Raw genomic sequence first — 27,412 nt, forward strand, 5'->3', positions numbered from 1 at the left:
TTTATTTCAGTATAAGTTTAAATAAAATTAGTTTCCTTAAATAAAATATTAGTAATACTATAATACTGTACAGAAAAAAAAAGCCCAAACTAGGTAAACTTATGTTTAGTATTTAATGATTCAGTATATTATCTCATTTCGACATGAGTTAGGTATTCAAGAATATTCATTATTTAGTTTAACTTGGTACAAACTTTTCTGTTATTTACATTTGTTTAAATTATTTGTTTTTAACAATTATGCTTGGATTAGACATTAAACAGCTAACCATCATACTAAATTATTTTTCTTGTTGACGGATTTTGAAGACATGCTTGCTTTTATTAAGCCAACAAACTTAAACTAGGTTTTACTTTTCAAAGGTTATGTCAGGTCATGTGAACTTGAAAAACATTTGGGTTAGTTTTTATGTTTCTGAGGGTTTCAAGAATACTTACTTTATAAGTGCTTATTTTTCTTTAAGCCAATTAAATAAGAGCTCATTTCACATTAGTTTTGGCAATACCATCTGAATTAGAAAAATATCACACCTCTGTAATGTGCATACATAGACATACATAAATATACAGATAGATGCAAACAGATCTTACAGCTTTTGTTTAAAAAAATTTAGTCTTGAGCTGACATAATAATGCAAAACTCACTAGTTTATAAAAGAACAGTTGGATCCAAATTGTGTTTCTGGCAAATGGACTAAGTTGAGGTTACTGCTTGTATAGCAAAGTGTTTTTTTCCAGTAAAGTTTTTTTGTTTGTTTGTTTGCATGATGTAAGGATCTTTTGTTTTATTTTTTATTTTTTTGTTTTTTTAAAGATTTTTTTTATTTGATAGAGAGAGAGTGCACAAACAGGAGGAGCGGGAGAGGGAGAAGCAGGCTGTCTGCTGAGCAGGGAGCCTGATGTGGGGCTCCATGCCAGGACCCTGGGATCATGATCTGAGCCGAAGGCAGATGCTTAACCGACTGAGCCACCCAGGCGCTCCTTTAAGGATGTTTTAAAGCTCTTTTTGCAGTCATTTTGTCTTTTAGAAGTTTCTGCTTATCAATCAAAGAATGCATTCCATTGTCACTGAGAGGTTTGAAATCCTCTTGTGTCAAAGGCATAGCTCAAGATCCACTTCTCTAAGTTGAAGTTGCCCTATGGTGGCCACTACAATTCCACAAGTTCACCCATTTTCCAAAAAGGCACAAAATCCTGGTCCATAGACCAGGTGAAACCCATCTTTGCCTTTAGATTCCCTAAGAGTTCTTAACTATGAGGGACCCAGTTTTCCAAAAAGTGTTCTAAAACACAGGGAACCAACCATGTGTTTCCCTGCCCTCCTCCCTTTTGAACAGAATAGGATGATTCATCAAGAAGCTTCAACAAATAAATGTAGTATGCAAATTAAAGTCAGTTCAAGATGTAGGGAACAGAGCTCAAATATAGGAGAGACTTACCTTCAGACTCTAGGGTCATTGAGAAAGCATTGAACTCAGTGGACTCTATCTGTTCCATCACCATAGGGGCCTCAGAGTTGAGGGGGATGATGGGAGGGGGTATCTTCTTTGGATCCCATTTTTACACCATAAATTGTCAGAAGTTTAGAAATAACAGAAGTAAAACTAAAACCAGTGAATCATTGAAGTAGTATTGTGCACACACCAAGAAGACAGTTTGCAAACCAGGAGCGTTCAGACCAAAACATGGAAGGAAGCTCAGAGTTATGTTGTTGTAAAGCAGCTTATATAGTGAGAAGTTCCTGCCCTCAAACCTCCTCTCCTTCCACTTGCTCATGTGTGCTCTTAAATTTTAGTCATTCAGAGGTATTTAGAGTTCCTTAATTACATATCATGTGTTTCCCCCACTTCTGACCTTTTCATATTCTCTCCTGAAATCTAAACCTTCTATAGAATACCAGTTCCTCTTTTAAGATTGAACCTAAATTGTAACTCTTTAAGCAAGTATTCAGTAAAATGTTTAATGATTAATTTGAGTTTTTATGTGGATGGATTTTCCTAATGTGGGGCATTTGAATCTCTTATTTATAAGATAGGTTTTATCATCCCAATTTTAGAGATAAGGAAAGAGGCTAAGAGGAACAGGTTGTTTAACTGCTAAGATCATACAAAAATTTACTGCTAGCACTCTTTAGCTTCAAAGCTTTGCTCTTTTTTGCTAATCACTTTGTATGTGGTATATAAGTGTTACTGATGTTATACTTGTTTTTGTGATTTTTGGACACTTCTCTGAAATCTAGAGAATTCTCCATAAAAATCAGTGTGGGAATAATCACATAGTCCTTATTTTAAAAGTCACTACAATGGGGGCGCCTGCGTAGCTCGTCCGTTGAGCATCTGACTCAATCTCAGCTCAAGTCTTGATCTCAGGGTCATGAGTTCATGCCTGTGTTGGACTCCACACTGGGTGTGGAGCCTACATTAAAAAAATAATAAAGGTATAAAAGTCACTACAATATATAATTACTTTGTAACATTTTTCATGCTTAGTAGTGAAAAATTATTGTTGGTTAGGCATTATCCAGTATAGTATGGTTTAAAATATATTGCTGTGATTTTTCTTTCATTTTTAGAAAGACGTTTGGATCTCCAGTTTTAGAATGGCATCCATTTCAGGTTAGTGAAAATGATTACATTTTATAGTACATTCTGTTTTGTTCCTAATTGCATGGTCTTTGAAAAAGAATTGTTTTTCTCTGTACTTGCCTCCCAGTTTTGCTGTGAACCTTAAACTGCTCTAACAGGGAAGTTTTTTTTTTTTTTTTTTAAAGATTTATTTATTTATTTTGAGAGAGCGAGAATGATAGAGAGAGAGAGAGTACATGAGTGGGGGAGGGTCAGAGGGAGAAGCAGGCTCCTCGGTGAGCAGGGAGCCCGATGCAGGACTCGATCCCGGGACTCCGGGATCATGACCTGAGCCGAAGGCAGTCGCTTAACCAGCTGAGCCACCCAAGCGCCCCATAACAGGGAAGTTTTAATAAAAATAAAGAAACATAAATTATAAAAATATTTGTTTTAAAAATTCTGATTATTGAAATGATGTTTTGTGAGTTGGTTTTTTTTTTTTTAAAGATTTTTTATTTATTTATTTGAGAGAGAGAATGAGATAGAGAGAGCATGAGAGGGGGGAGGGTCAGAGGGAGAAGCAGACTCCCTGCTGAGCAGGGAGCCCGATGCGGGACTCGATCCCGGGACCCCAGGATCATGACCTGAGCCAAAAGCAGTCGCTTAACCAACTGAGCCACCCAGGCGCCCGAGTTGTTTTTTATTGTAAAACATACATACCAAAATTGACCATTTTAACTAATTTTAAGTATACAGTTCAATGGCAGCAATTCACATTATTGTATAACCATCACCAGTATCCATCTCCAGAACTTTTTCATCATTCCAAACTGAAATTCTGTGCCCATTTTATAATAATGCCCCCTTATTTCCTTTCCACCAATTGCTGATAACACTATTCATATTCTGTTTGTATGAATTTGATTACCTCATGTAAGTGGACTCATACAATATTTGTCCTTTAGTGTCAGGCTTATTTCCCTTAGCATAATGTCTTTGAGCTTCATCCATTTGTAACATTTTTCTTTTTAAGGTTGAGTAATATTACAGTGTATATATGTATATCACCTTTTGTTTATCAGTTTGTCTGTCAGTGGACATCTGGGTTGTTTTATCTTTGGCAATTGTGAATAATGCTGCTATGAACATTGGAGTCCAAACGTGTTTGATTCTGTTTTCAGTTCTTTTGGGTATATACCTAGAAGTAGAATTGCTGAATCACATGGTATTTCTGTGTCTAATTTTTTTTAAGATTTTATTTATTTGAGAGAGAGAGCACATGAGAGGGGGGTAGGGTCAGAGGGAGAAGCAGACTCCCCGCTGAGCAGGGAGCCCAATGTGGGACTCGATCCCGGGACTCCAGGATCATGACCTGAGCCGAAGGCAGTCGCTTAACCAACTGAGCCACCCAGGCGCCCCTTTCTGTGTTTAATTTTTCAGGAACTGCCATGTTATTTTCCATATTCACTGTTCCATTTTACATTCCCACCAGCAATGCAAAAAGGGTTCTAAGAATTATAGGAACCTAAGAAATCACAAAGTAGAAAATATAAATCACTCCAAATCCCTCTACTCAAATTAATACTGTAATATATAGATGTATTATTTTTCAACAAATATTTTTAGTTTGCAAAGAGGTTTTATTATTTTTTTAATGAAGTACAATTAATATATGTTACAGGAGTACAAAGTATTCCTCAGTTCTGTCCATTAATCAGAGCTTAGCATGGTAAGCGTAGTCACTGTCTGTCACCATACATCATTATAATATTATTAACTATATTTCAAAGCTGTATTTTTTCATCTCTGTGACTTATTTTATAGCTGAAGTTTGTATCTCTTAATCCCCTTCATCTATTTCACCATTCTCTCTACCTACCTCCCATCTGGCAACTACCAGTTTATTCTCTGTATTTAAGAGTTTTTTGTTTGTTTGCAAATTTTATTTATTTGAGAGAGAGAGGGAGGGAGAGAGCGAGCGTGCACAAGCTGTGGGGAGAGGCAGAGGGAAATGGAGAAGCAGACTCCCTGCTGAGCAGGGAGCCCAGTGTGGGGCTTGATTCCAAGACCCTGAGATCATGACCTGAGCTGAAGGCAGAGACTTAATCAACTGAGCCACTCAGGTGCCCCTGTTTGTTTTTATTATTCCACATGTAAGTTAAATCATACGGTATTTGTCTTTCTCTGACTTCTTTTATTTAGCCTTGTACCTCTTAGGTACAGCTTGTTTCCATCTTGTTTCAAATAGCAAGCTCTCATTCTTTTTTTATGGCTGAGTAATATTCCATTGCATATATATACCACTCTTCTTTATCCATTTGTCGATAGATGGACACTGGATTGCTTCCATATCTTGGCTATTTTAACTAACACTGCAACGAATATACCTTATATCTTTTTGAATTAGTATTTTCATTTTCTTTGGGTAAATACCCAGAAGTAGAATTGCTAGATTATATGGTATTTCTATTTTTAATTTTTTGAGGAACCTCCATGCTGTTTTTCACAGTAACTCTACCAATTTACATTCCCACCACAGAGTGTGAAGGATCTTTTTTCTTCACATCCTTGTCAACACTTGTCATTTCTTTGTTTTTGTTACTATTATGTCATTTGAACTGGTGTGAGGTGATATCCCATTGTGGTTTTGATTTGCATTTCCCTGATGATTAGTGATGTTGAACATCTTTTCATGTATCTTTTTGCCATCTCCATCTTTAGAAAAATGTGTTTTCAGGTATTTTGTCTATTTTTTATTGGATTGTTTGGGTTTTTGGGGTGTTGAGTTGTGTGAATTCTTTATGTATTTTGGATATTAATCCCTTATCAGATATATCATTCACACATATCTTCTATCATTTACTTTGTTTTATTGATGGTTTCCTTTTCTGTGCAAAAGCATTTTATTTTGATGTAGTCCCAATAGTTAATATTTGCATTTGTTTTCCTTGCATGAGAAGACCTAGCCTTAGATAATGTTGCTAAGGGCAGTGTCTAAGAGATTACTGTCTCTGTTTTCTTTTGGGAGTTGTATGGTATCAGGTCTCACATTTAGGTCTTTAATCCATTTTGAGTTTGTGTATTGTGTAAGAAAGTGGTCCAGTTTCATTCATTTGCATGTAGCCACTCAGTGTTTTGAACACCATTTATTGAAGAGACTATCTTTTCCCCATTGTATATTCTTGCTCCACTGACATAGATTGATCAACCAAGTAAGTGTGGGTTTATTTCTGGGGTCTCTTGTCTGTTCTATCAATCTGGTCTATTTTTGTGACAATAGCAAACTGTTTTGATTACTACAGTTGTATATCTTGAAATGTGGGATTGTCCAGCTTTGTCCTTGTGGTTCCATAATTTTAGGATTATTTGTTTTGGTTCTGTGAAAAATACTGTTGGAATTTTGGTAGAAATTGCATTTGTAGGTTGCTTTGGATATTATGAACATTCGAATAATATTAATTCTTCCAATCTTGGAGCAGAAAATATCTTTCCATTTATTTGTGCTTTCTTCAATTTCTTTTAGCAATGTTCTCTAGTTTTCAGTATATAGGTCTTTCACCTTTATGGTTAAATTTATTCCTGGGTATTTTATTCTTTTTGGTGCAGTTTTAAATGGGATTGTTTTCTTAATTTATTTTTCTGCTACATTATTATTAGTGTATAGAAGTGCAACAGATTTCTGTATATTGATTTTGTATCCTGCAACTTGCCTGAGTTCATTTGTCACTTCTAATAGTGTTTTGGTTGAGTTTTTAGGGTTTTCTAGTTAGTATCATGTCACCTGCAAATAGTGACAGTTTTACTTATTCTGTACCAATTTGAATGCCATTTATCCTGGGTTTTTTTTTTTTAATTGATTGCTGTGTCTAGGACTTTCAGTACTATGTTGAATGAAAATGGTGAGAGTGAACATCCTTGCCTTTTCTTTTTTAAATATTTTATTTATTTGAGACAGAGAGAGACAGAGTGTGAGAGCGAGGGGAGTGGTAGAGGGAGAGGGACAAGCAGACTCCCCGCTGAGCAGGGAGCCTGATGTGGGGCTGGATCCCAGGACCCTGGGATCATGACCTGAGCTGAAGGCAGGCACTTAACCCACTGAGCCACTCAGGCACCCTGCCTTTTCTAACATTAGAGGAAAAGCTCTCAGTTTTTCACCATTTGAGTATAATGTTAGTTGTGGCTTTATCTTATATGGCCTTTATTATGTTGAGGTATATGCCCTATAAATCCACTTTGTTGAGAGTTTTTATTATGAATGGATGTTGAATTTTGTCAAATACTTTTTCTGCATCTGTTGAGATAATCATATGATTTTTATCCTTCATTTTGTTAATGTGGTATATATCACGTTGGTTGATTTGTGAATATTTAACCATTCTTGAATCCCTGGAATAAGTCCCACTTGATTATGGTAAAAGACCTTTTAGTGTATTGTTGAATGTGCTTTACTAATACTTTATTCAGGACTTTTGCATCTATGTTTATCAGGGATAGTGGTCTGTAGTTTTCTTCTTTTTTGTAGTGCCTGTGTGGCTTTGGTATGAGGATAATGCCAACCCTGTAGAATGTATTTGGAAGCTTTACTTTCTCGTTTATTTTTGGGGATAGTTTGAGGAGAATAGGTATTAACTCTTCTTTAAATGCTTGGTAGAAAAAAAAATAAAAGCTTGGTAGAATTCACTTGTGAATTCATCTGGTCTTGGACTCGCCTTTATTGGTAGTGTTTTGATTACTGATTTAAATGTGTTACCTATAATTGGTCTGTTTCTATTTCTGATCATTTTGGAAGGTTGTGTCAAGGAATTTATCCATTTCTTCTAGTTTGTACTATTTTTTAGCATATAATTTTTCATAATAGCCTCTTATAATCTTTTGTATTTCTGTGATGTCAGTTGTTACTATTGCATTTCTAATTTTATTTGGTTCTCTTCCCCCACCCCCTTCTCTCTCTCTCTTTTTTTTTTTTTATGAGTCTAGCTAAAGGTTTATTAACTCTTTTCATCTTTTCAGAGAACCAGCTCATTGAAACCACTAGTTTTATGGATTTTTTTTTTTCCTTTTTTGGGGGAAGGCCATCTCTATTTCATTTATTGCTCTTATGGTTTTTATTATTTCTTTTTACTAACTTTGGACTTTGTTCTTCTTTTTCTAGTTCCTTTAGATTAAGGTTAGATTGAGATTTATCTTGGCTTTTGAGGCAGGCCTCTAGCGCTATAAATTTCCCTCTTAGAACTGCTTTTGTTGTGTCCCAAAGATTTTGGACCATTGTGTTTTTATTTTTGATTGTCTCAGTGTAGTTTTTGGTTTCCTCTTTTGTTTCCTTGTTGAACTGTTAGTTGTTTAGTAGCATGTTGTTAAGGCTCCATGTGTTTGTGGGTTTTTTCCCTATTCCCCCACCCTCTTTTTTCTTGTAATTGATCTCTGGGTTCATGCTGTTATAGTCGGAAAAGATGCTTGATAAGATTTTAATCTTCTTAAATTTATTGTAGCTTTTTTGTGGCCTAACGTGTTGATTTATCCTGAAAAATGTTCCATGTGCACTTGAAAAGAATGTGTATTCTGTTTTGGGATGGAATGTTCTATATGTATGCTAGTTCCATCATTCTAATGTGTAATTCAAAGATACTATACCCTTATTGATTTTTTTTTTTGTCTTGATGCTCTATCTTTTGATGTCAGTGGGGTGTTCCAGTCCCCTGTTATTATTGCATTACCATCAGTTTCTTTCTTTGTGTCTCTTAATATTTGCTTTATGTGTTTAGGTGCTCCAATGTTGGGTGCATAGTTATTTACAATTGCTATATACTCTTTTTTTTTTTAAGATTTTTATTTATTTATTTGACAGAGAGAGACACAGCGAGAGAGGGAACACAAGCAGGGGAAGTGGGACAGGGAGAAGCAGGCTTCCCGTGGAGCAGGGAGCCCGATGCGGGGCTCGATCCCAGGACCTGGGAGCATGACCTGAGCCGAAGGCAGATGCTTAACGACTGAGCCACCCAGGCGCCCCACAATTGCTATATACTCTTGTTGGATTGATCTCTTCATCATCATGTAATTCCATTCTTTGTATTTGTTTTTAAGATTTATTTATTTATTTGAGAGCGAGACAGAGAGTGCACACCCGTGCATACCTATGCATGTGCGAACAGGGGGAGGGACAGAGAGAGAGAGAGAATCCCCAAGCAGACTTCCGCTGAGCACAGAGTCGACATGGCTCAATCCCAGGACCATGAAATCATGACCTGAGCCGAAATCAAGAGCCAGCTACTTAATCAACTGAACGACCCAGGTGTCCTCGTTCTTTGTTTTTTAATATACTCTTTGTTTTAAAGTCTATTTTGTTTGATATAATTATTGCTATTCCAGTTTGTTTCTGTTTGCATGGAATATCTTGTTCCATGTCCTTACTCACAGTCATTAAGTTTTTTTAGGTCTGAAGTGAGTCATGGGCAGCATATAGAAGGGTCTTTTTTTTTTTTTTTTTTGTATACATTCGGTCACCCTATGTCTTTTGATTTGAGCACAATTAGACCAGTCACATTTAAAGTAATTATTAATAGAGATGTACTTATTGCCATTTTGTTACTTGTTTTCTGGTTGTTATAGTTCTTTGTTCCTTAATCTCTTGCTCTCTTTCCTGTGATTGATGACTTTCTTTCGTGTTATGCTTGGCTCTCTTTTATTATTATTATTATTATTATTATTTACGTATCTATTAGAAGTTTTTGTTTTGTGGTCACCCAGAGGTTCATATATAACATCTTATGTGTATAGCAATTTTTATTAAGTTGATGGTCACTTAAGTTTGAACACATTCTAAAAGAACTTCAATTTTACTGCCCTTCCTCACATTTTATGTGTGTGTTGTTATATTTTACATCTCTTTATTTTGTGAGTTTCCCTTAACTAATTTTTTAGATTAAATTGATTTCACTACTTTTGTCTTTTAACCATAGTAGCTTTATAAGTGATTTTGCTACTATCTTACTGTATGTTCGATTTTACTCATAAGAATTTTTTCCCTTCATAATTTTTTTACTTGTAATTATGGCTTGTTCTTTCCCACTTAAAGAATTCTGTTTAACATTTCTTATAAGGCCAGTTTAGTAGTGATGAACTTTTTTACCTTTGTTTGTCCACAGACTCTATTTCTTCTTCATTTCTGAATGATGACCTTGCTGGGTAGACTATTCTTCGTTGCAGGATTTTTTCCTTTCAGCACCTTGAATGTATCAGGCCACTCCCTTTTGGCTTGCAAAGTTTCTGCTGAAAAATCAGCTGATAGCCTTATGGGGTTTCCCTTCTATGTAACTTTTTGCTTCTCTTGCTCCTTTTAAAACTCTCTCTTTATCTTTAATGTTTGCCATTTTAATTTTTATATGTCTTGATGTGGCCCCCCTTGGGTTCATCTTGTTAAGGGCTCTGTATGCTTCTTGAACTTGAATGTCTGTTTCCTTCCCCAGGTTAGGGAAGTTTTCAGCTATTGTTTCTTTTAATAAATTTTCTGCCCCTTTCTTCTCTGCTTTTGAGACCCCCTATAAATGCAAATGTTATTATGCTTGAGGTTATTGCAGAGGTCCCTTAATCTTATCCTGTGATCTCTTTATTCCCTCTACTATATTTTTTTAATTTCAGTTATTCTATTCTTCACCTCTAATTGGTTTCTTTTTGTATTTTGTATCTCTTTGTTGAGGTTCTCACTTGAGTTCATCCACTCTTCTTTCCATTCCAGTGAGCATCTTTATGACCATTACTTTGAACTCTTCATTAGGTAGATTTGCTATATCCATTTCATTTAGTCCTTTTTCCGAGGTTTTGTCTTCTTCTGTTTGGAGCATATGCCTCTGTCTCATATTTTTGACTTTCTGTGTTTGTTTCTGTGAATGAGGTAGAACAGCTACTTCTCCTAAGTATGGTTGTCCTCTGTGCAGACTGTGTGCCTGGTGACTTTCACTGGCTGGCTGGAGCTTTGGTGTGGGCCAGGAGTTCTGGGGCAGCCTGTGCTGGTGCTGCCTTTGGATGGCCAGAGCTAATGTGGGCATTGGCTGGGACAGTCTCAGGCCTCTCCGTACAGATGGTGCCCTGGCAAGAGAGCTGAAGCTGAAGTGGGTACAATCCAGGCTGCATTGGGATATTTAGCATGAGCGTGCCTGGCGGGACTGAAGTGGACATGAGCTGGTTGTGCTGAGGCACCTACACTTGTGGCATCTTGGCAGGGCTGCTGGAACAGAGGCAGAGTATGTGTGGGGGAGGGTCCCAGGGCATTCCATGTAGGGGGTGCCCTGGCAGGGCAGTAGTAGCCAAGGTGAATGCAAGCCAGGGGTTCCTGTGGCACTCTGTGCAAGTGGCGCTCTTGTAGGGTGGCTGGAGTGGAAGAGAGCATGAGCCAGGAGGTCCTGGAGTGCTGTGCACCATGGTATCCTCGCAAGTTATCTGGAGCCGATATGGTGCAGGTCTGGATTGTTCCAGGGTGCTTTGTGCCTGTATCACTTTGCCAAGATGGCTGTAGCTGTAGTGAGTGCTGATCAGATGTGTCCTAGCATGCATCGCACTGTGGCTGCCTTGGTAGGTTGGCTTGGGATGATGTGGGCTAGGGGCCCAGGGCTCACTGAGACAGTAGGCCAGCTGGGGTGCCTGGACTGTGCTCCCATTCACATAATGAAGGTGGAGGGGAATGTAAACTCTGGCACTCACCAGCCCCTCCAATCCAGAGAGATTTCCAGCAGCTTCTCTGCCATTTAGTGGAATTCTAGGGCTGGATTTTTTATATTCTAGTTGTTCTTTTAAACTGCGGCTCTTTTTTCTGGTCCCAGGGGATCCAGGGCTGGTGTGGCCCGGGGCTCACTGAGGCAGCAGGCCAGCAACGGCATCTGAAACCTGCTCCTGTCTGTACTATCATGGTTTACTGGGAACGTAAACCATGGCACTTGCCAGCTCCTCAGATTGGAGCTGCCCCACCATTTGGTAGTGTCCTAAGGCTGGTTCTTTTATATTCTAGTTTCCCTCTCAAACTGTGGCTTTTTTTTCTGTGTCCCAGGGCAGATGAAGTTCAGGCTCTTCCTGTGTTGCCATCTTGAATCGGAAGCTCTCTGTCAGGTAGGGCTTGATCAGAGAAGCAGAGGCACTCTGAGTGATGTAAGGGATTTACTAGAGGGATTTAACCTTATGTGATTATGTGAAGTGGTCAAGCTCTTCCCTGGCGTATGTTTGCCTGTGTGTTTGGCACTGGACCTGAAGTCAGCAGAGCCAGCAGTCAGGAAGAGAAGGCAGATACACAGTGGGGAATGCAAAAACAAACTGCAGCCTGTGAAGATGAATCCTGTTTCTTAACAGAACCTGCATTAGTCTCATTGCCTCAAAGTCTCCAATTTGAACGATGCAAGAGACCTGCCAAAAAGCCAGTGTACCTGCCCATGGAGTTTCTTACTGCTTGGCTGAGGACTTAGAGAAGCTGAAGGAGAACCCACAGGGTCTGGAGCAGCTGCAGACTCTGCTCTTTCCCCAAGGATATCTGGCAGCAGCCAGAGTTGTGGGCCCAGTGCTGCCCTATGCCAGTGAGGTTACCAGGCCTGACCTTACACTAACCTTTTTAAATTTGGAAAATAAACCCACTGTTTCACTTCTGCCCTCCAAATCTCTCTGGCTGCCCAACAAAACACAACTGATCCTTTCCCCAAAGAGGGCACATATTCTTGTTATTCGTCTTTGGATGCTGCTCATTTCTCCTCTTGCTCAATCACATCCATCTTGGTAATCCTCTAATGATTTCTCTGTACATGTGATAGCATTTTACCCACAGTAGAACTTCTATCAAAATTGGAGTCAGTCCTCTCAAAACCTGCTGCTGCTTTATCATCTGAGTTTATGTAATATTCTAAATCCTTTGTTGTCCTTTCAACTATCTTCAGAGGGACTAGATTCCATTTCAAGAAACCACTTTCTTTACTCATTTAAAGTTTTGTCATGAGATTGCAGCAATTCAGTCACATCATCAGGCTCCACTTCTAATTCCAGTTCTCTTGCTGTTTCCATCAGTGACTTTCTCCACTGAAATCTTGAACCCTCTGTCATCCATGAGGATTGGAATCAACTTCTTCCAAACTCCTGTTAATGTTGATATTTTAACCTCTTCCCATGAATCATGAATTTTCTGAATGGCATCTAGAGTGATGAATCCTTTCCAGAGGTTTTCAGTTGATTTTGCCCAGATCCATCAGAGCAAGCACTATCTGAGGCAGCTATAGCCTTATGAAATCTATTTTGTTAATAATAAGTCTTGAAAGTAAAAAATTACTTATTGATCCATAGGTTGCAGGTGGATGTTGTGTTATCAGGCATGAAAACAAGATGAATCTCTCTGGACATCACCAGAGCTCTTGGGTGACCAGGTGCATTGTGAGTGAAAGAAATCTTTTTTTCCTGAGCGCTAGGGCTCAGCAGTGTGCTTACTCAGTAACCCATGTTATAAACAGATGTGCTATCATCCAGGCTTATAGAACACAGGCAGAGTAGAGTTAGCATAATTCTTTCCCCTACAATTTTTGGAATTATAAATGAGCATTTGCTTCAACTTAAAGTCACCAGCTGCTTTAGATCCTACCAAGAGAGTCAGCCTGTTCTTTGAAGCTTTGAAGCCAGGCTTTGACTTCTCCTCTCTAGCTATGAAAGTCCTACATGGCATCTTCTTCCAATAGAAAGCTATTTTGTCTACAATGAAAATCTGTTGTTTATTATAGCTACCTTCATTAACTATTTTAGCTAAATCTTTTGGATAACTCAGTGCATCTTATACATCAACACTTGCTTCTGTACCTTACACTTTTATGTTATAGAGATTAAACCTCATGAACCAACCTCTCCTAGCTTCATACTTTTCTTCTGCACCTTCCTCACCTTTCTGAGCCTTCATAGAATTGAAGAGAATTAGGGCCTTGCTCAGGAGTAGGCTTTGGCTTAGGGGAATGTTGTGGCTGGTTTGGTCTTCTATCCAGACTACTAAACCTCTCTCCATATCAGCATTAAGGCTGTTTTGCTTTCTTACCTTTCATGTGTTCACTGGAGTCGCATTTTTAATTTCCTTCCAGAACTTTGCCCTTGCATTCACAACTCAGCTAACTGGCTCAAGAGGCCTAGCTTTCAGCCTATCTTGGCTTTTGACATGACTTCCTCACTAAGCTTAATCACTTCTAGTTTTTTATTTAAAGTGAGAGATGGGCAACTCTTTCCTCCATTTGAACAGTTAGAGGCCATTGTAGGGTAACTTAGCTGGCCTGATTTCAGTTGGGATGTGCCCAAGGGAATAGGGAAGCCCATGGGAGAGACTGGGGAATGGCTGGTTGGTGGAGCAATCAGAACATGTACCCCTTTTATTAAGTTTGCTGTCCTATCTGGATGTAGTTTGTGGTTCCCCAAAGCAATTACAATAGCAGTATCAAAGAGTACTGATCACAGATTATCATAACAATTGTAATAATAATGAAAACATTTCAAATATTGCAAATACTACCAAAATGTGACAGAGACATGAAGTGAGCAAACACTATTAGAAAAATGGCGCCCAAGACCAGCTCAACACAAGTTGCCACAAACTTTCAATTTCTTAAAAAGCTCAATATCTGCAAAATGCAGTAAAGCGAAGCACAATAAAATGAGGGATGCTTATATATACTGGCAAGTGCAGCTCTTGGTGTGTTTCATGTCTTTTTATGCGTCACACTTTTGTACATCATTCTCTAGGGCTTCCTATTTTTTTTTTTTTATGGATTTTATTTATTTATTTATTTGACAGAGAGAGAGAGACAGCTAGAGAGGGAACACAAGCAGGGGGAGTGGGAGAGGGAGAAGCAGGCTTCCCGCTGAGCAGGGATCCCGATGCGGGGCTCGATCCCAGGACCCTGGGATCGTGACCTGAGCCGAAGGCAGACGCTTAACGACTGAGCCACCCAGGCGCCCCTAGGGCTTCCTATTCTTGAAGCACTGAGAGGTGGCAGGCAGATTTTTAGTGGGGCTTAGCAATCCCTTCCTTACAAGGCAACTCTCTCAGGAAAGACCATCACAGGCATTCAGACAAGAGGAGACTGAGAAAGAGGAGGAAGGGCAAGAGAGACTCGGCAGAATTTAGTGGTTTAAGGTCCCCTGCCTGCTTCATTGGAATCTGCCCAGATGTTCCCTTCCTAATTGCAGTCTCACTTCTTCCTAATCAGTGCCCTTAACTTTAACATAAGAGTCTGTGCAAGGCTGGGAGTTCAGTTTGCATTGTAATTCAGCCACTTGCAGAATGTTGGTATTCAGTGATCTTGGCCCGGTAGCTACAGGAGATAAGGGGTTCTTTTAGGACAGTCATAGAGACTTTGAGGTCCCTTTATGCAGATCCTGCATTTCTTCAGCTTCTTCAGCATATTTAGGAGCAATCAACCCCATTATTCTCACAAAAAATGTTCTGTGACAGCAAACACTTGGTCACCCAGAGCCTTTTCCTCTCTAGATACTTAATTATTAGTGTCTGGATTATAATTTACATAACTTTGTCTACTGCATGCCATGGAATACCACTGTCCCTTTTACCACTGCAGGCAAGGGTCATTAATGCCTTTAAATCTTTAAATCAGAGACTATTCTAGGTGGCATAGAAGCAATTTAGAGAACCTGCTTTTAACTTTCTTTTCCTCTGGAACAACATTTGGTGTTGGTTAGGGTTCAGAGAAGCTGAATCATTATGAGTGATATAAGGGATTTATTATAGGAATTAGCTCCTACGTGATCACAGGACGTGGTTAATCAGTCCATTACTGGTCCTGAAGTCAGCAGTGCCAGCAGTAGGGACAGGAAGATGGAGTGTGAGTGTGGGAGGGTAAAGAAGAGCTGAAACCAATGAGGACAAAGTAGAACCTGTCTGTCTCTCGCTTGCATTCATGTCGGTGTGTCATTGCCTCCAAGGCTCTGACTGTCAGGATGCTGGTGCCCTGCAGAAGGGCTGGTGCGCTTGCCATAGAAAATTACAGAATGTGGCCAACAATTCAGGAAAGCTGAGGAAGCTGTGGGCCAAGCTGCTGCCCCAAAGAGATTCAGCAGGAGCTGGAGGAACTGGCTTCTGCCCGATGCCAAGAAGGTAAATGAGCCCCAACAGCACCTGACATTACACCAGCCATCTGAACGTAAAGCTGCTGCTGTTTCATTTCTGCCTTCCAAGTCTGAAGCAGAGTTCACTTGTGGCCAGTCCTAACCCAGAATCCTGGAAGGAAGTGAATGCTGGTAGTTGGTACAATACACAGCCACCATAACATCCTATTTTAAGTCATAACCATGAGGTTTCATCTTATGAAAATTTCAGGCCTTCAAGCTGGATTAATGCAGGCTGATGTTTTAGAAAGCACCAAGGACATCTTTAAAAAATTTTTAGTTTCTATTGTTGTGGTGTCGAAAGTAATCTCACTTTGACTTTAATACTCAGATTGCTTAGAATCATACTTAAGGCTGCTTTATAAATTATTTATGATGGAATTATAATGTCATTTCCAGTAGCACACTTGATTTCTCTTTTAGTTGTTACATCAGCTGGTTTATAATCACCAACTCCTTATCATGTCAACTATATGAACCCAAATATGAGTGTTTTTGTGAAATAATATCTAAGTAGTTAGGGGATTACTTTAAAATGCCTTCCTTTTGTTTCAAAGTCTGGTCACTTTACTTAAATGACTTAGGAGATTGTTGGACCACTGTCCCACAATACAATAAAAGTAATAATGATCATTTATTAAATGCGTAACTGTGTGCCAGGTACTATGTTAAGAACTTTCCATATGTTATCTCACTTAATTCTTTAAAACAATACTATGAAAGCTAGATATTACCCAGATGGGGAAATTTTCCAGATGGGGAAATTGAGGCTCGCTTAAGTACTTAGCCTGAGCTAAGAAGAGGACCTAAGATTTAACTCAGGTCGTGTGACTTCAACACATATGCCCTTAACCACCCTGCTCTACTACTATAAGTTTGTCTGTAATTTCAATGGTGAGCAATATCCAAAAATCAGTAGGGAAACCTAAAACTATTTAGTCATTGTATCTTTTTTTTCCTTCCTTGTAGGTCTAACTGAAGAATTGGATTCTGTAACCAATGAACTACATGCAGTAGACATTCAAATTCAGGAACTTCTGGAAAGGCAACAAGAGCTTATTCAGAAAAAGAACATCCTAACAAACCAAATAAAGCAGAATTTAGAGGCTTCTGGTGCTGGGGAAAGCAGTGAATGGGATTCTTCACCTGCTGCTTGGAATAAAGAAGGTTTATTCTGTTTTTCTTTGCTAGTTTTGTTTCTGCTTGTTTCTTCATGTAGGAGTTAAATCATTGTTCCTGGACCAGTGCTTTCCACTGGCTTAGAGGGAAACTGGCCACTCTTTAAGCGGCATGGGAAACCAGTATGCAAACCATTCTTACCCATGTTCTTTTTGAATGAAGCTTTATTATTCAGACTCATTATTTTTTTCCAAATCTGGTTCTAGCAGCATCAATCAATGCTTGGAAAAAGATTTTTAACTAAATTTTCTAAATTTTAACTAGAAAAAAATTAAACCACTAAGAAAAAAAGGTAGATTCAAACTTCTTGCCAAAGTCTAATTCATTTTCCTGCCCACCTTTCTTGATTCAAGATCTTGCCAAGCATCATGTTTATCATCGGCTATCACATTATAATGGAATTCTATGACTCTCAAATTGCAATGCTTTTATGGGCCTTGCTTTCCAGGGATTCACTTCTAAACAAGATATTTATATAAAAAAATTCCACGTAATTGTTAACTTGATGATATTTGAGATTATTTGATCCTCTGAATTCCCTGATCAACATTCAGACTGTTTTTTGAATACCTGTCAAGTCTTATGTGTAGGTTAATTTTCAACTGGCAAGTGTTTTCATTTTTTCTGATGTACTGTTTCTTTTTTTATTTATTTTTTTTGACAGAGAGAGACACAGTGAGAGGGGGAACACAAGCAGGTGGAGTGGGAGGGGGAGTGGGAGAGGGAGAAGCAGGCTTCCTGCCGAGCAGAGAGCCTGATTTGGGGCTTGATCCCAGGACCCTGGGATCATGACCTGAGCCGAAGGCAGACGCTTAACGACTGAGCCACCCAGGCGCCCCTGATGTACTGTTTCTTATCATATAAAATTAAATGTGTTTTGCTTAGCTTCATGAGCTAAACTAATCCCAAAATTGTTAGTATAAAAGTTAAATTGTTAATAGTATTTAAAGTCATATAAATTCTTACTTGTTTTTCTCTAGTCTAAAAGCAGCCATTCATGTTTGTATCTCATTTATAATCCTAAATAGTTCTAATGTATTAAACTTATTTTTCTCTGTCTAGATTTTCCCTGGTCTGGTAAAGTTAAAGATGTTCTGCAAAATGTCTTTAAACTGCAGAGGTTCAGACTGCTTCAACTTGAAACTATTAATGTAACAATGTCTGGAAAGGAGGTATTTCTTGTTATGCCTACGGGAGGTGGAAAGAGCTTATGCTACCAGTTACCAGCATTATGTTCAGATGGTATGTATTAATAAAGATTCATTTAAGTTGAAGAAATGCCATTTCTCTTTTAATTCCTTAAAAAAATCATTTCTAATTATACCTATGTAAAAATCAAGTGCAGTTTTATTTTATCTTTATGTTAATAGACATTTTAAAGGGTTCATTTAAAGAGGGTATGTTAAAGACTTTGAGTGGAATTAGTTCTTTTATCTCGTTCTTAAAACATAATAAAAAAACATGTTGTAGGAGAAAAAGTACCAGAAAAGGAATCCATGGGCCTGGATTCTACTCCCAGATCTTTATTGAGTGTCAGCTATGGTGTTAAGCACGGGAGATAACAGTAGTGAGAAAAACGGGCAAAGTTCTAGTTTTCACAGAGCTCACGGTGTAAAGTAGGGCTTTCTCAAACTGTAACATGTATAAGAATCACTGGTGATGTGATTAACATGCAGATTCTGAGTTTGTGTGGGACCCAAAATCTTGCATGTCTAACAGGCTCCCAGGTGATACCCGTGCTGCTGTTTGGGAACTAGCAAGGGTATAGAGCAGGGGTCAGCAGACTTTCCCTTAGGGAGGCAGTCAGTAAATGGGATAGTTGTGGTCCATATGGTCTCTGTGGCAGCTTCTGAACTCTGCCACTGTAGCATGAAAGCAGCCATAGACAACACGTAAACTAATGGATGTACCTGTGTTCCATTAAAATTTGAATTACCCAAACAAGCAGCTAGTCCTTAGTTTATTGACCCCCATTTAGAGAATATAGGTAATTGTAAGCAATTGCAATGAAGGTTTTGTGATAAAGATTTTAATAGGGAATTAAGTTAGTGCAAAGATCTGGCCTAGGGGCTGTTAGAGAAAGCTGTCCTGCCAACATGACATTTAAGCTAAAAGCTGAAGAATAAGTAGGCAAAGATAGGACAGGGGAGTAAGGAAAAGTGTTCATGCAGGGGAGCACTGTTTCTGAGCTCAAAAGTAAGAATGTGCATGGTTGGGAGTATTCAGTAATGTGGAAGAATTTCAGTGTGGCAGGCAGTGAGGGGCAAGACTTGTGGAAAGAATCTTGATTATAAAAACTTCCTTAGATTAGTGGGAAACCAGTGAAGGGTTTTGTATAGATAAGAGACTAGTCAGAATTGTGCTTTAGAAGATAGAAGAATTCTAGAAATAATTAGGAGGTAGATTCAGTAGGACTTGTTTTCATTGGATCAGCAGGGTGGCGGGGGTGGTAAGAGAAGGGATAGTCTAGAATGATGTCCAAATTCTAGGCTGGGACAAATGGTGAAGTTGTTCACTGAAATACGGTACATTTGGAGAAAGAACTGTGGGAATGGAGAGAGAGAGAAAAGGAGTTGAGGAAGTAGAACTAGTGAATGGGACATTCTTTGGAAAGAATTGTTATGCAGGAAAAAGAGAGGGGGCCCTAAATTAGCTGTCCAGGGTGTTTTAAAGATAAGAGAGACTTGCCCATGTTTAAATATAATGAGAACATACCACTGATGAAGGAGAATGTGAAAACACAGCAGAGACACTATTTGAGATGGCAAATCCCTGCTAAAGTCTGAATCTGAGTATATTTTTTAATTGGTCTGCTCTCTGTCTGAGGTTATTTTAAGGAACAAACTACAGGACATAAGTTAGTGATTCTAATAATGTAGAATAACTTACAGCTGTGCACAATTTCAGTAATAAGAGAAAGGGGATATACTATCAGCATTTCATTCAGTCAGTAAACTGTTCACTGATTTCTACTTGGCATGTATTAACCTGGTACAGTAAGTAGAAGAATACTCATGTCACTATTATTTGTAATTATACAGGTTGCTGTGTTTTCTTTGGAAAGCTTTGAAATAACTTTTTCCTCATATAACTGGACAGTATTTGACTAGATTTATAATATTTTGCTAATATGACCAATACTGATTGTTAAAATAAGTAAAAATTCAGAATGGTATCTATTTTTATTTTTATAGTATTGAATGAGGGAAGAGATTTCTGTCTAATCTTATATTTGCTTATTTGGCTAATGGTCATTTATATCTATCTCTTCTATTAATTAGAATGAAAAATAGGTAGTATATTGATGTTGTGATGCCCTCAGGTGAGTGGATGAAACTTATTCTAGAGGTAGTGTAAAATTTAAAGTAGACACTTTTTCTCTTTTAGGTTTTACCCTTGTGATTTGCCCATTGATCTCTCTTATGGAAGACCAGTTAATGGTTTTAAAACAATTAGGAATTTCAGCTACCATGTTAAATGCTTCTAGTTCTAAGGTATGCTTCTGCAGCTCCTTTTTTTTTTTTAATTTAAAACTCTTCACTGAAGTAGGAGCCTTGGTTACAACTGAGTTGGTTATAAAATTATAAAGTGATAACCATATGTGGAGTTGCAAACTACTGTTGATGGGCCAGTGTTAGCCCACTGCCTATTTTTATATGGTGTGTGAGCTAAGAATGGTGTGTGTGTGTATTTTTTTTTAATTTTCAGATTTTTATTTAAATTCTAGTTAGTTAACATACAGTGCAATATTGGTTTCAGGAGTAGAATTCAGTGGTTCATCACTTATATACAACACCCAGTCTTCATCATAACAAATGCTCTCCTTAATCGCCATCACCCATCTAGCGCATCCCCCACCCACCTCCCTCCATCAACCCTCAGTTTGTCAACCCTCAGTTTGTTCTTATGGTTAAGAGTCTCTTATGGTTTATTTCCCCCCCTCCCATATGTTCATCTGTTGTTTGTTTTTTTTTTTTTTAAAGATTTATTTATTTGTTTTAGAGAGTGAATGCAAGCAGGGGGAGGGGCAGAGGGAGGGAGAGAGAGAATGCCCAAACAGACTCCCTGCTGAGCACAGAGCTCTATGCGGAGCTCGATCCCACAACCCAGAGACCATGAACTGAGTGGAAACCAAGGGTCGGATGCTAAACCAACTGAGCCACCCAGTCACCCCTGTTTTGTTTCTTAGATTCCACATATGAGTGGAATCATATGGTATTTGTCTTTCTCTGATTGACTTATTTCACTTAGCGTAGCACACTCTAGCTCTGTCCACAACCTTGCAAATGGCAAGATTTCATTCTTTTTGATGGCTGAGTAATATTCCATTATAAATATATGTATACACACACACATACATACACTCACATCCCACATCTTCTTAATCCATTCATCAGTCGATGGACATTTGGTCTCTTTCCATAGTTTGGCTATTGTTGATAATGCTGCTATAAACATCAGGGTGCATGTACCCCTTCGAATCTGTATTATCCTTTGGGTAAATACCTAGTAGCGCAATTGCTGGATTGTAGGGTAGTTCTATTTTTAACTTTTTGAAGAAACTGCATGCTGTTTTCCAGAGTGGCTGCATCAGTTTACATTCCCACCAACAGTGCAAGAGGACTCCCCTTTCTCCACATCCTCACCAACACCTGTTGTTTTTTATGTTATTAATTTTAGCCATTCTGACAGGTGTGAAGTGGTATCTCATCGTGGTTTTGATTTGTATTTCCCTGATGTTGAGTGATGTTGAGCATCTTTCCATGTGTCTGTTAGCCATCTGGATGTCTTCTTTGAAAAAATGTCTGTTCATGTCTACTGCCCATTTCTTAACCAGATTTTTGGGTATTGAGCTTGGTAAGTTCTTTATAAATTTGGGTACTAACCCTTTATCAGATATATCATTTGCAGATATCATCTCCCATTCCGTAGGCTGCCTTTTAGTTTTGTTGGTTGTTTCCTTTGCTGTGCAGAAGGTTTTTATCCTGATGAAGTCCCAATAGTTCATTTTTCCTTTTGTTTCCCTTGCCTGTGGTGGTGTGTCTAGGAAGAAGTTGCTATGGCTGATGTCAAAGACATTGCTGCCTATGTTCTCCTCTAGGATTCTGATGGTTTCCTACTCACAGTTAGGTCATTCATCCCTTCTGAATTTATTTTTGTGTATGGTGTAAGGAAGTGGTCCAGTTTCATTCTTCTGCATGTTGCTGTCCAGTTTTCCCAACACCGTTTGTTGAAGAGACTCTCTTTTCTCCATTGGATATTCTTTCCTGCTTTGTCGAAGATTAGTTGACCATAGATCTGTGAGTCCATATCTGGGTTTTCTGTTCTGTTTCATTGATCTATGTGTCTTTTTTTATGCCAGTACCATTCTGTCTTGATGACTACAGCTTTGTAATATAACTTGAAATCCGTAATCATGATGCCTCCAGCTTTGGTTTTCTTTTTCAGGGTTGGTTAGCTCTTTGGGGTTTTTTGTGGTTCCATACAAATTTTAAGATTGTTTGTTCTAGCTCTGGGAAAAATGCTGGTGGTATTTTGGTAAGGATTGCATTAAATATGTAGATTGCTTTGGGCAGGGTAGTATAGACATTTTAACAGTTTTCTTCCAATCTGTGAACATGGAATGTTTTTCCATTTCTTTGTGTCCTCTTCAGTTTCTTTTATAAGTCTTACATAGTTTTCAGAGTACAGATCCTTTACCTCTTTGGTTAGGTTTATTCCTAGGTATCTTATGGTTTTTGGTGCAATTGTAAATGGGATTGATTCCTTGATTTCTTTTTCTGTTGTTTCATTATTGGTGTATGGAAATGGAACGGATTTCTCTACATTGCTTTTATATCCTGTGACTTTGCTGAATTCTTGTATTCTAGCAATTTTTTGGTGGAGTCTTTTGGGTTTTCTACATAGAGTATCATGTCGTTTGCGCATAGTAAAAGTTTGACTTCTTCCTTGCCGATTTGGATGCCTTTTATTTCTTTTTCTTGCCTGATTGCTGAGGCTGGGACTTCTCTTACTATGCTAAATAGTAATGCTGAGAGTGGATATCCCTATATTGATCCTGACTGTAGGGGAAAGCTCCCAGCTTTTCCCCACTGAGGATATTAGTTGTGGGTCTTTCTTATATGGCCTTTATGATGGTGAGGTATATTCCATCTATCCCTACTTTATTGAGGGTTTTTTATCAAGAATGGATGCTATATTTTGTCACATGCTTTTTCTGCATCTATTGAGAAGATGATATGGTTCTTACGCTTTCTTCTATTAATGTGGTGTATCACGTTGATTGATTTGCGAATATTGAACCACCCCTGCAACGCAGGAATAAATCCTACTTGATCATGGTGAATAATTCTTTTAATGCACCATTGGATTCAGTTGCTAGTATCTTGTTGAGAATTTTTGCATCCTTGTTCAGGGATGTTGGTCTGTAATTCCCCTTTTTAGTGGAGTCTTTGGTTTTGGAATCAAGGTCATACCGGCCTTGTAGAATGAGTTTGGAAGTTTTCCTTCCATTTCTGTTTTTGGAATAATATGAGAAGAATAGGTACTAACTTTTCTTTAAATGTCTGGTAGAATTCCCTTGGGAAGCCATTTGGCCTTAGACTTTTGTTTGTTGGGAAATATTTGATTACTGATTCAGTTTCTTTGCTGGTTATGGGTCTGTTCAAGTTTTCTGTTTCTTCCTGTTTCAGCTTTTGTAGTTTGTATGTTTCTAGGAATTTGTCCATTTCTTCCAGATTGCCCCGTTTGTTGGCCTATAATTTTTCATAAATTCTCTTATAATTGTGTTTCTGTGGTGTTGGTTGTGATCTCTCCTCTTTCATTTGTGATTTTATTTTGGGTCTTTTCTCTTTTCTTTTTGATAAGTCTGGCTAGGGGTTTATCAATTTTATTAATTTTTTCAAAGAACTGGCTCTTGGTTTTGTTGAACTGTTCTGTTTGTCATGTTTTCATTTTCATTTGCTTCCATGTACTTTTTAATTTTCTTAAATTTCCTGGTTGAAAATTCATTCTCTAGTAGGATGTTCTTTAACTTCCATGTATTTGTGGTCTTTCCAAATTTTTTCTTGCTGTTGACTTCAAGTTTCAGAGTGTTGTGATCTGAAAATCTGCATGGTATGATCTCAGTCTTTTTGTATTTGTTGAGGGCTGATTTTGACCCAGTATGTGGTCTATTCTGGAGAATGTTCCATGTGCACTTGAAAAGAATGCGTATTCTGCTTTAGGATGAAGTGTTCTGAATATATCTGTTAAGTCCATCTGGTCCTGTGTGTCATTCAAAGCCATTGTTTCCTTGTTGATTTTCTGCTTAGATGATCTGTCTTTTGCTGTTAGTGTCCTCTACTATTATTGTATTATTGTCAATGAATTTCTTTATGTTTGTTATTAATTGATTCATATATTTGGGTGCTCCCAAGTTGGGGGCATATTTAAAATTGTTAGATATTCTTGATGGATAGACTCCTTAATTATGATATTAGTGCCCTTCTTCATCTCTTGTTACAGTCTTTGGTTTAAAATCTAGTTTGTCTGATATAAGTATGGCTAATTTGGCTTTCTTTTGACGTCCATTAGTATGTTAGGCATTTCTCCATTCCCTCTCTTTCAATAGGCAGGTGTCTTTAGGTCTAAAATGAGTCTCTTGTAGGCAGTGTATAGATGGGTCTTGTTGTTTTATCCATTCTGATACCCTGTGTCTTTTGATTGGAGCATTTAGTCTATTTACATTCAGAGTGATTATTGAAAGATATGAATTTAGTGCCATTGTGTTACCTGTAAAGTTGGTGGTTCTGGTGGTGTTCTCTGTTCCTTTCTAGTCTTTGCTGCTTGGTATTTATAAAAGTATATATACACTTTGAAGATTTATTTATTTCAGAGAGAGAAAGTGCATGCGGGCGCAGGCAGAGGAGCAGAGGGAGAGGGAGATGGGGAGCACAGTCCCCACTGAGCGTGGAACCTGACACGGGGCTCGATCCCACAATCCTGAGATCACGATCTGAGCTAAAACTAAGAGTCAGACACTCAACCAACTGAGCCACCCAGGCACCTCTTGATTTTTATATTTTTGAATGTTTAAAAAAATGAAAAGAATGAGAGTACTTTGTGAAGTGTGAAAATTATATGAAATTTAGATTTCAGTGTCCATAAAGTTTTATTGGAACACAACCATGCTTATTCATTTACACATTGTCTACCACTGTTTCACACAATAATGGCAGAGTAGTTGTGATATTGTATGGCCCACAAAACCTAATATTTACTACCTGGCACTTTACAGCAAACATTAGCTGACCTGTTTTATATTTTCTGTTAGAAAATAGTAAGCAAGAATTTCTAATTATGGGATATAATTAAATACAAATGGTGCATTACTAGCAAGGTACCCTTTCCCTGTGGAATTTCGTCTCTTTGGGAATGGACTCTTACCTTCATCTGTTGAATAAGCATTTCTCACCTATTCTTTTCTACAAAGGATATTACTGAAATTTTCAAAAGATAGAAAAGTAGAATCATAATACAACTGCCAAGTACCCATTAGCCACCTTTAACAGTTATCAGCATATGACCAATTTTTTTTCATTTGTATACCTGGAGTTTACCCCCCCTCCTCCCCCTTGGTTTGTTTGTTTGTTTGTTTCTTTCTTTCTCTCCCTCCCTCCCCCCCTTCCTCCCTCCCCCCCTTCCTTCCTCCCTCCCTCCCTTCCTTCCTTCCTTCCTTCCTTCCTTCCTTCCTTTCTTTCCTTTCTTTCCCAGACATTATATCATTTCAATTGTAACTCCTTCAGTATATATGAGAAAGATATAATTATAATGACATCATCACACCTAAAAAATTTAGTGTTGATTCATTAACATCATCAAGTAAAAATATTCTCATCAAATTTTTTTTTTTAAATCATGTTCCAGAATAGATTGATGGAGTATGTTGTATTTTATTGATTTTTCTGTAGGTTCCCCTTATTTCTTGTTTGTTTCCCATGCAAATTTAAATTATTTGTTGAAGAAATCAGGGTCTTTGTCTTGTAGTTCGCTACATTTTGGTTTTCTGATTATCTCTTTGTGATGTTCAATTTGTTTTTTTTAAGTATCATTATAAACTTATGGACATTTAACATATTTGATAGATCTTAATCCATATTATTCTTTATTATGCTGAAATAGTCCTGTCTTTGGGCAGTGAGCCCCTCTTCAGGTTGGCTCCTGAATCTTTTTTCTTCACCCCATAGTTTTTGACTCCTTGCTTGCTTTTATGAGAAGTTACTCCATGCTCATTTTGCATATTTCCTTCCAGGCCTGGTGTCAGCCATATCTCCAGGTAGCCGTGGTTCCTTTAGTTTTTCCCATCTGTTTCTGTTTTATTTAAACTCTCATGTCCGAACTACTGTCTCATTGAACAAAATGAATGTGGAGAACATTGCTTTCTACTACTGTATGTCCTTAACCCTGAAAAAGAGAGTAATAATAATAGAAAGCAGCTAGAAGTTGCAGATAACTAGAGGTTCATGCCACATCACTGCTATTTGAAAAATTGGAGAGAAAAAAAGAGAGAAAGGGTGGGTCAAAGTCAAGTCCAGTTTTCTGTTTGCTTTCACTAGCAGTTCATAGGCTGTGAATACAACTTTTCTTAACCTTGCTTCTCCACTTACTCTGCCAGAAGTCATGGAGAGTCAGGGATTTTTTTTTAAGATTTTATTTATTTATTTATTTGATAGAGCAGGAGTTGGGGGGGAGGGGCAGATGGAGAGGGACAAGCAGACTCGGCACTGAGCGCAGAGCCGACCCGGGGCTTGATCCCATGACCCTGAGATCATGACCCGAGCTGAAATCAAGAGTCTGACACCCAACCCACTGAGCCACAGGTGCCCCAGAGTGTTTTCATTTTTATTTTTTGTTCTGTTTTTTTGTCAAATGAGATCATTCTTTTATCAGCATTTGGATACAAGTAAACATGTAAAATGCTATTTACAGCTGCCCTGAAGTTTAGTACTGGGACATAGGCTGTTTTAATGAACTCCTCAACATCTGCTAAAACAGTCCAAGGCTGTTGCCTGAGTAACTTTGAGTTTGAGTAATGAGCATCTTCATTTACTGCTTAGTATCCCAGTCTACTAGCTTAGTTCCATCATTGTGTCTTTTTTGCTTTCAATAGGAGCATGTGAAATGGGTTCATGCTGAAATGGTAAATAAAAACTCCAAGCTAAAGCTAATTTATGTGACCCCAGAGAAAATCGCAAAAAGCAAAATGTTCATGTCGAGACTAGAGAAAGCCTATGAAGCCAGGAGATTTACCCGGATTGCTGTGGATGAAGTTCATTGCTGTAGCCACTGGGGACATGATTTCAGACCCGGTATGTATGATGTATCTAGAACACTCCTTGATACTAGGGACTATTTTCTTACTCACATACATGATGGAAATCCTTGCTTTCATTAAAATTATTTCCTCAGCCAGTTATTACTCATTTTCTCTTGCCTTAATATAAGGAGAACCAAGAGGCAGAGTCTTCAATGTCCTTACTACCCTTCAGGGTAGCGCTTAGTCTGATTGCC

At 38.2% G+C, this 27,412-nt stretch overlaps 1 protein-coding gene across 2 annotated transcripts in view; it reads left to right on the forward strand.

Moving 5' to 3' along the window:
- The window catches only part of RECQL (RecQ like helicase), a 53,169-nt gene that overhangs the window by 4,823 nt on the left and 20,934 nt on the right, over nucleotides 1–27,412 (forward strand). Inside the window, exons 2-7 of one of the 2 annotated variants that reach the window (XM_035028100.1) lie at nucleotides 2,572–2,614; nucleotides 11,601–11,659; nucleotides 16,652–16,849; nucleotides 17,924–18,103; nucleotides 20,249–20,355; nucleotides 27,012–27,210. In XM_035028100.1, coding sequence (XP_034883991.1) covers nucleotides 18,019–18,103; nucleotides 20,249–20,355; nucleotides 27,012–27,210 — 391 coding nt within the window. In that variant the 5' untranslated portion in view covers nucleotides 2,572–2,614; nucleotides 11,601–11,659; nucleotides 16,652–16,849; nucleotides 17,924–18,018. The remainder of the gene's footprint in view (nucleotides 1–2,571; nucleotides 2,615–11,600; nucleotides 11,660–16,651; nucleotides 16,850–17,923; nucleotides 18,104–20,248; nucleotides 20,356–27,011; nucleotides 27,211–27,412) is intronic. The other variant, XM_035028099.1, reaches the window with a different exon arrangement.

Source organism: Mirounga leonina, unplaced genomic scaffold (genome assembly GCF_011800145.1).
Source record: "Mirounga leonina isolate KUSES-001 unplaced genomic scaffold, KU_Mleo_1.0 Mir_201, whole genome shotgun sequence".
NCBI classification, from domain to species: domain Eukaryota; kingdom Metazoa; phylum Chordata; class Mammalia; order Carnivora; family Phocidae; genus Mirounga; species Mirounga leonina.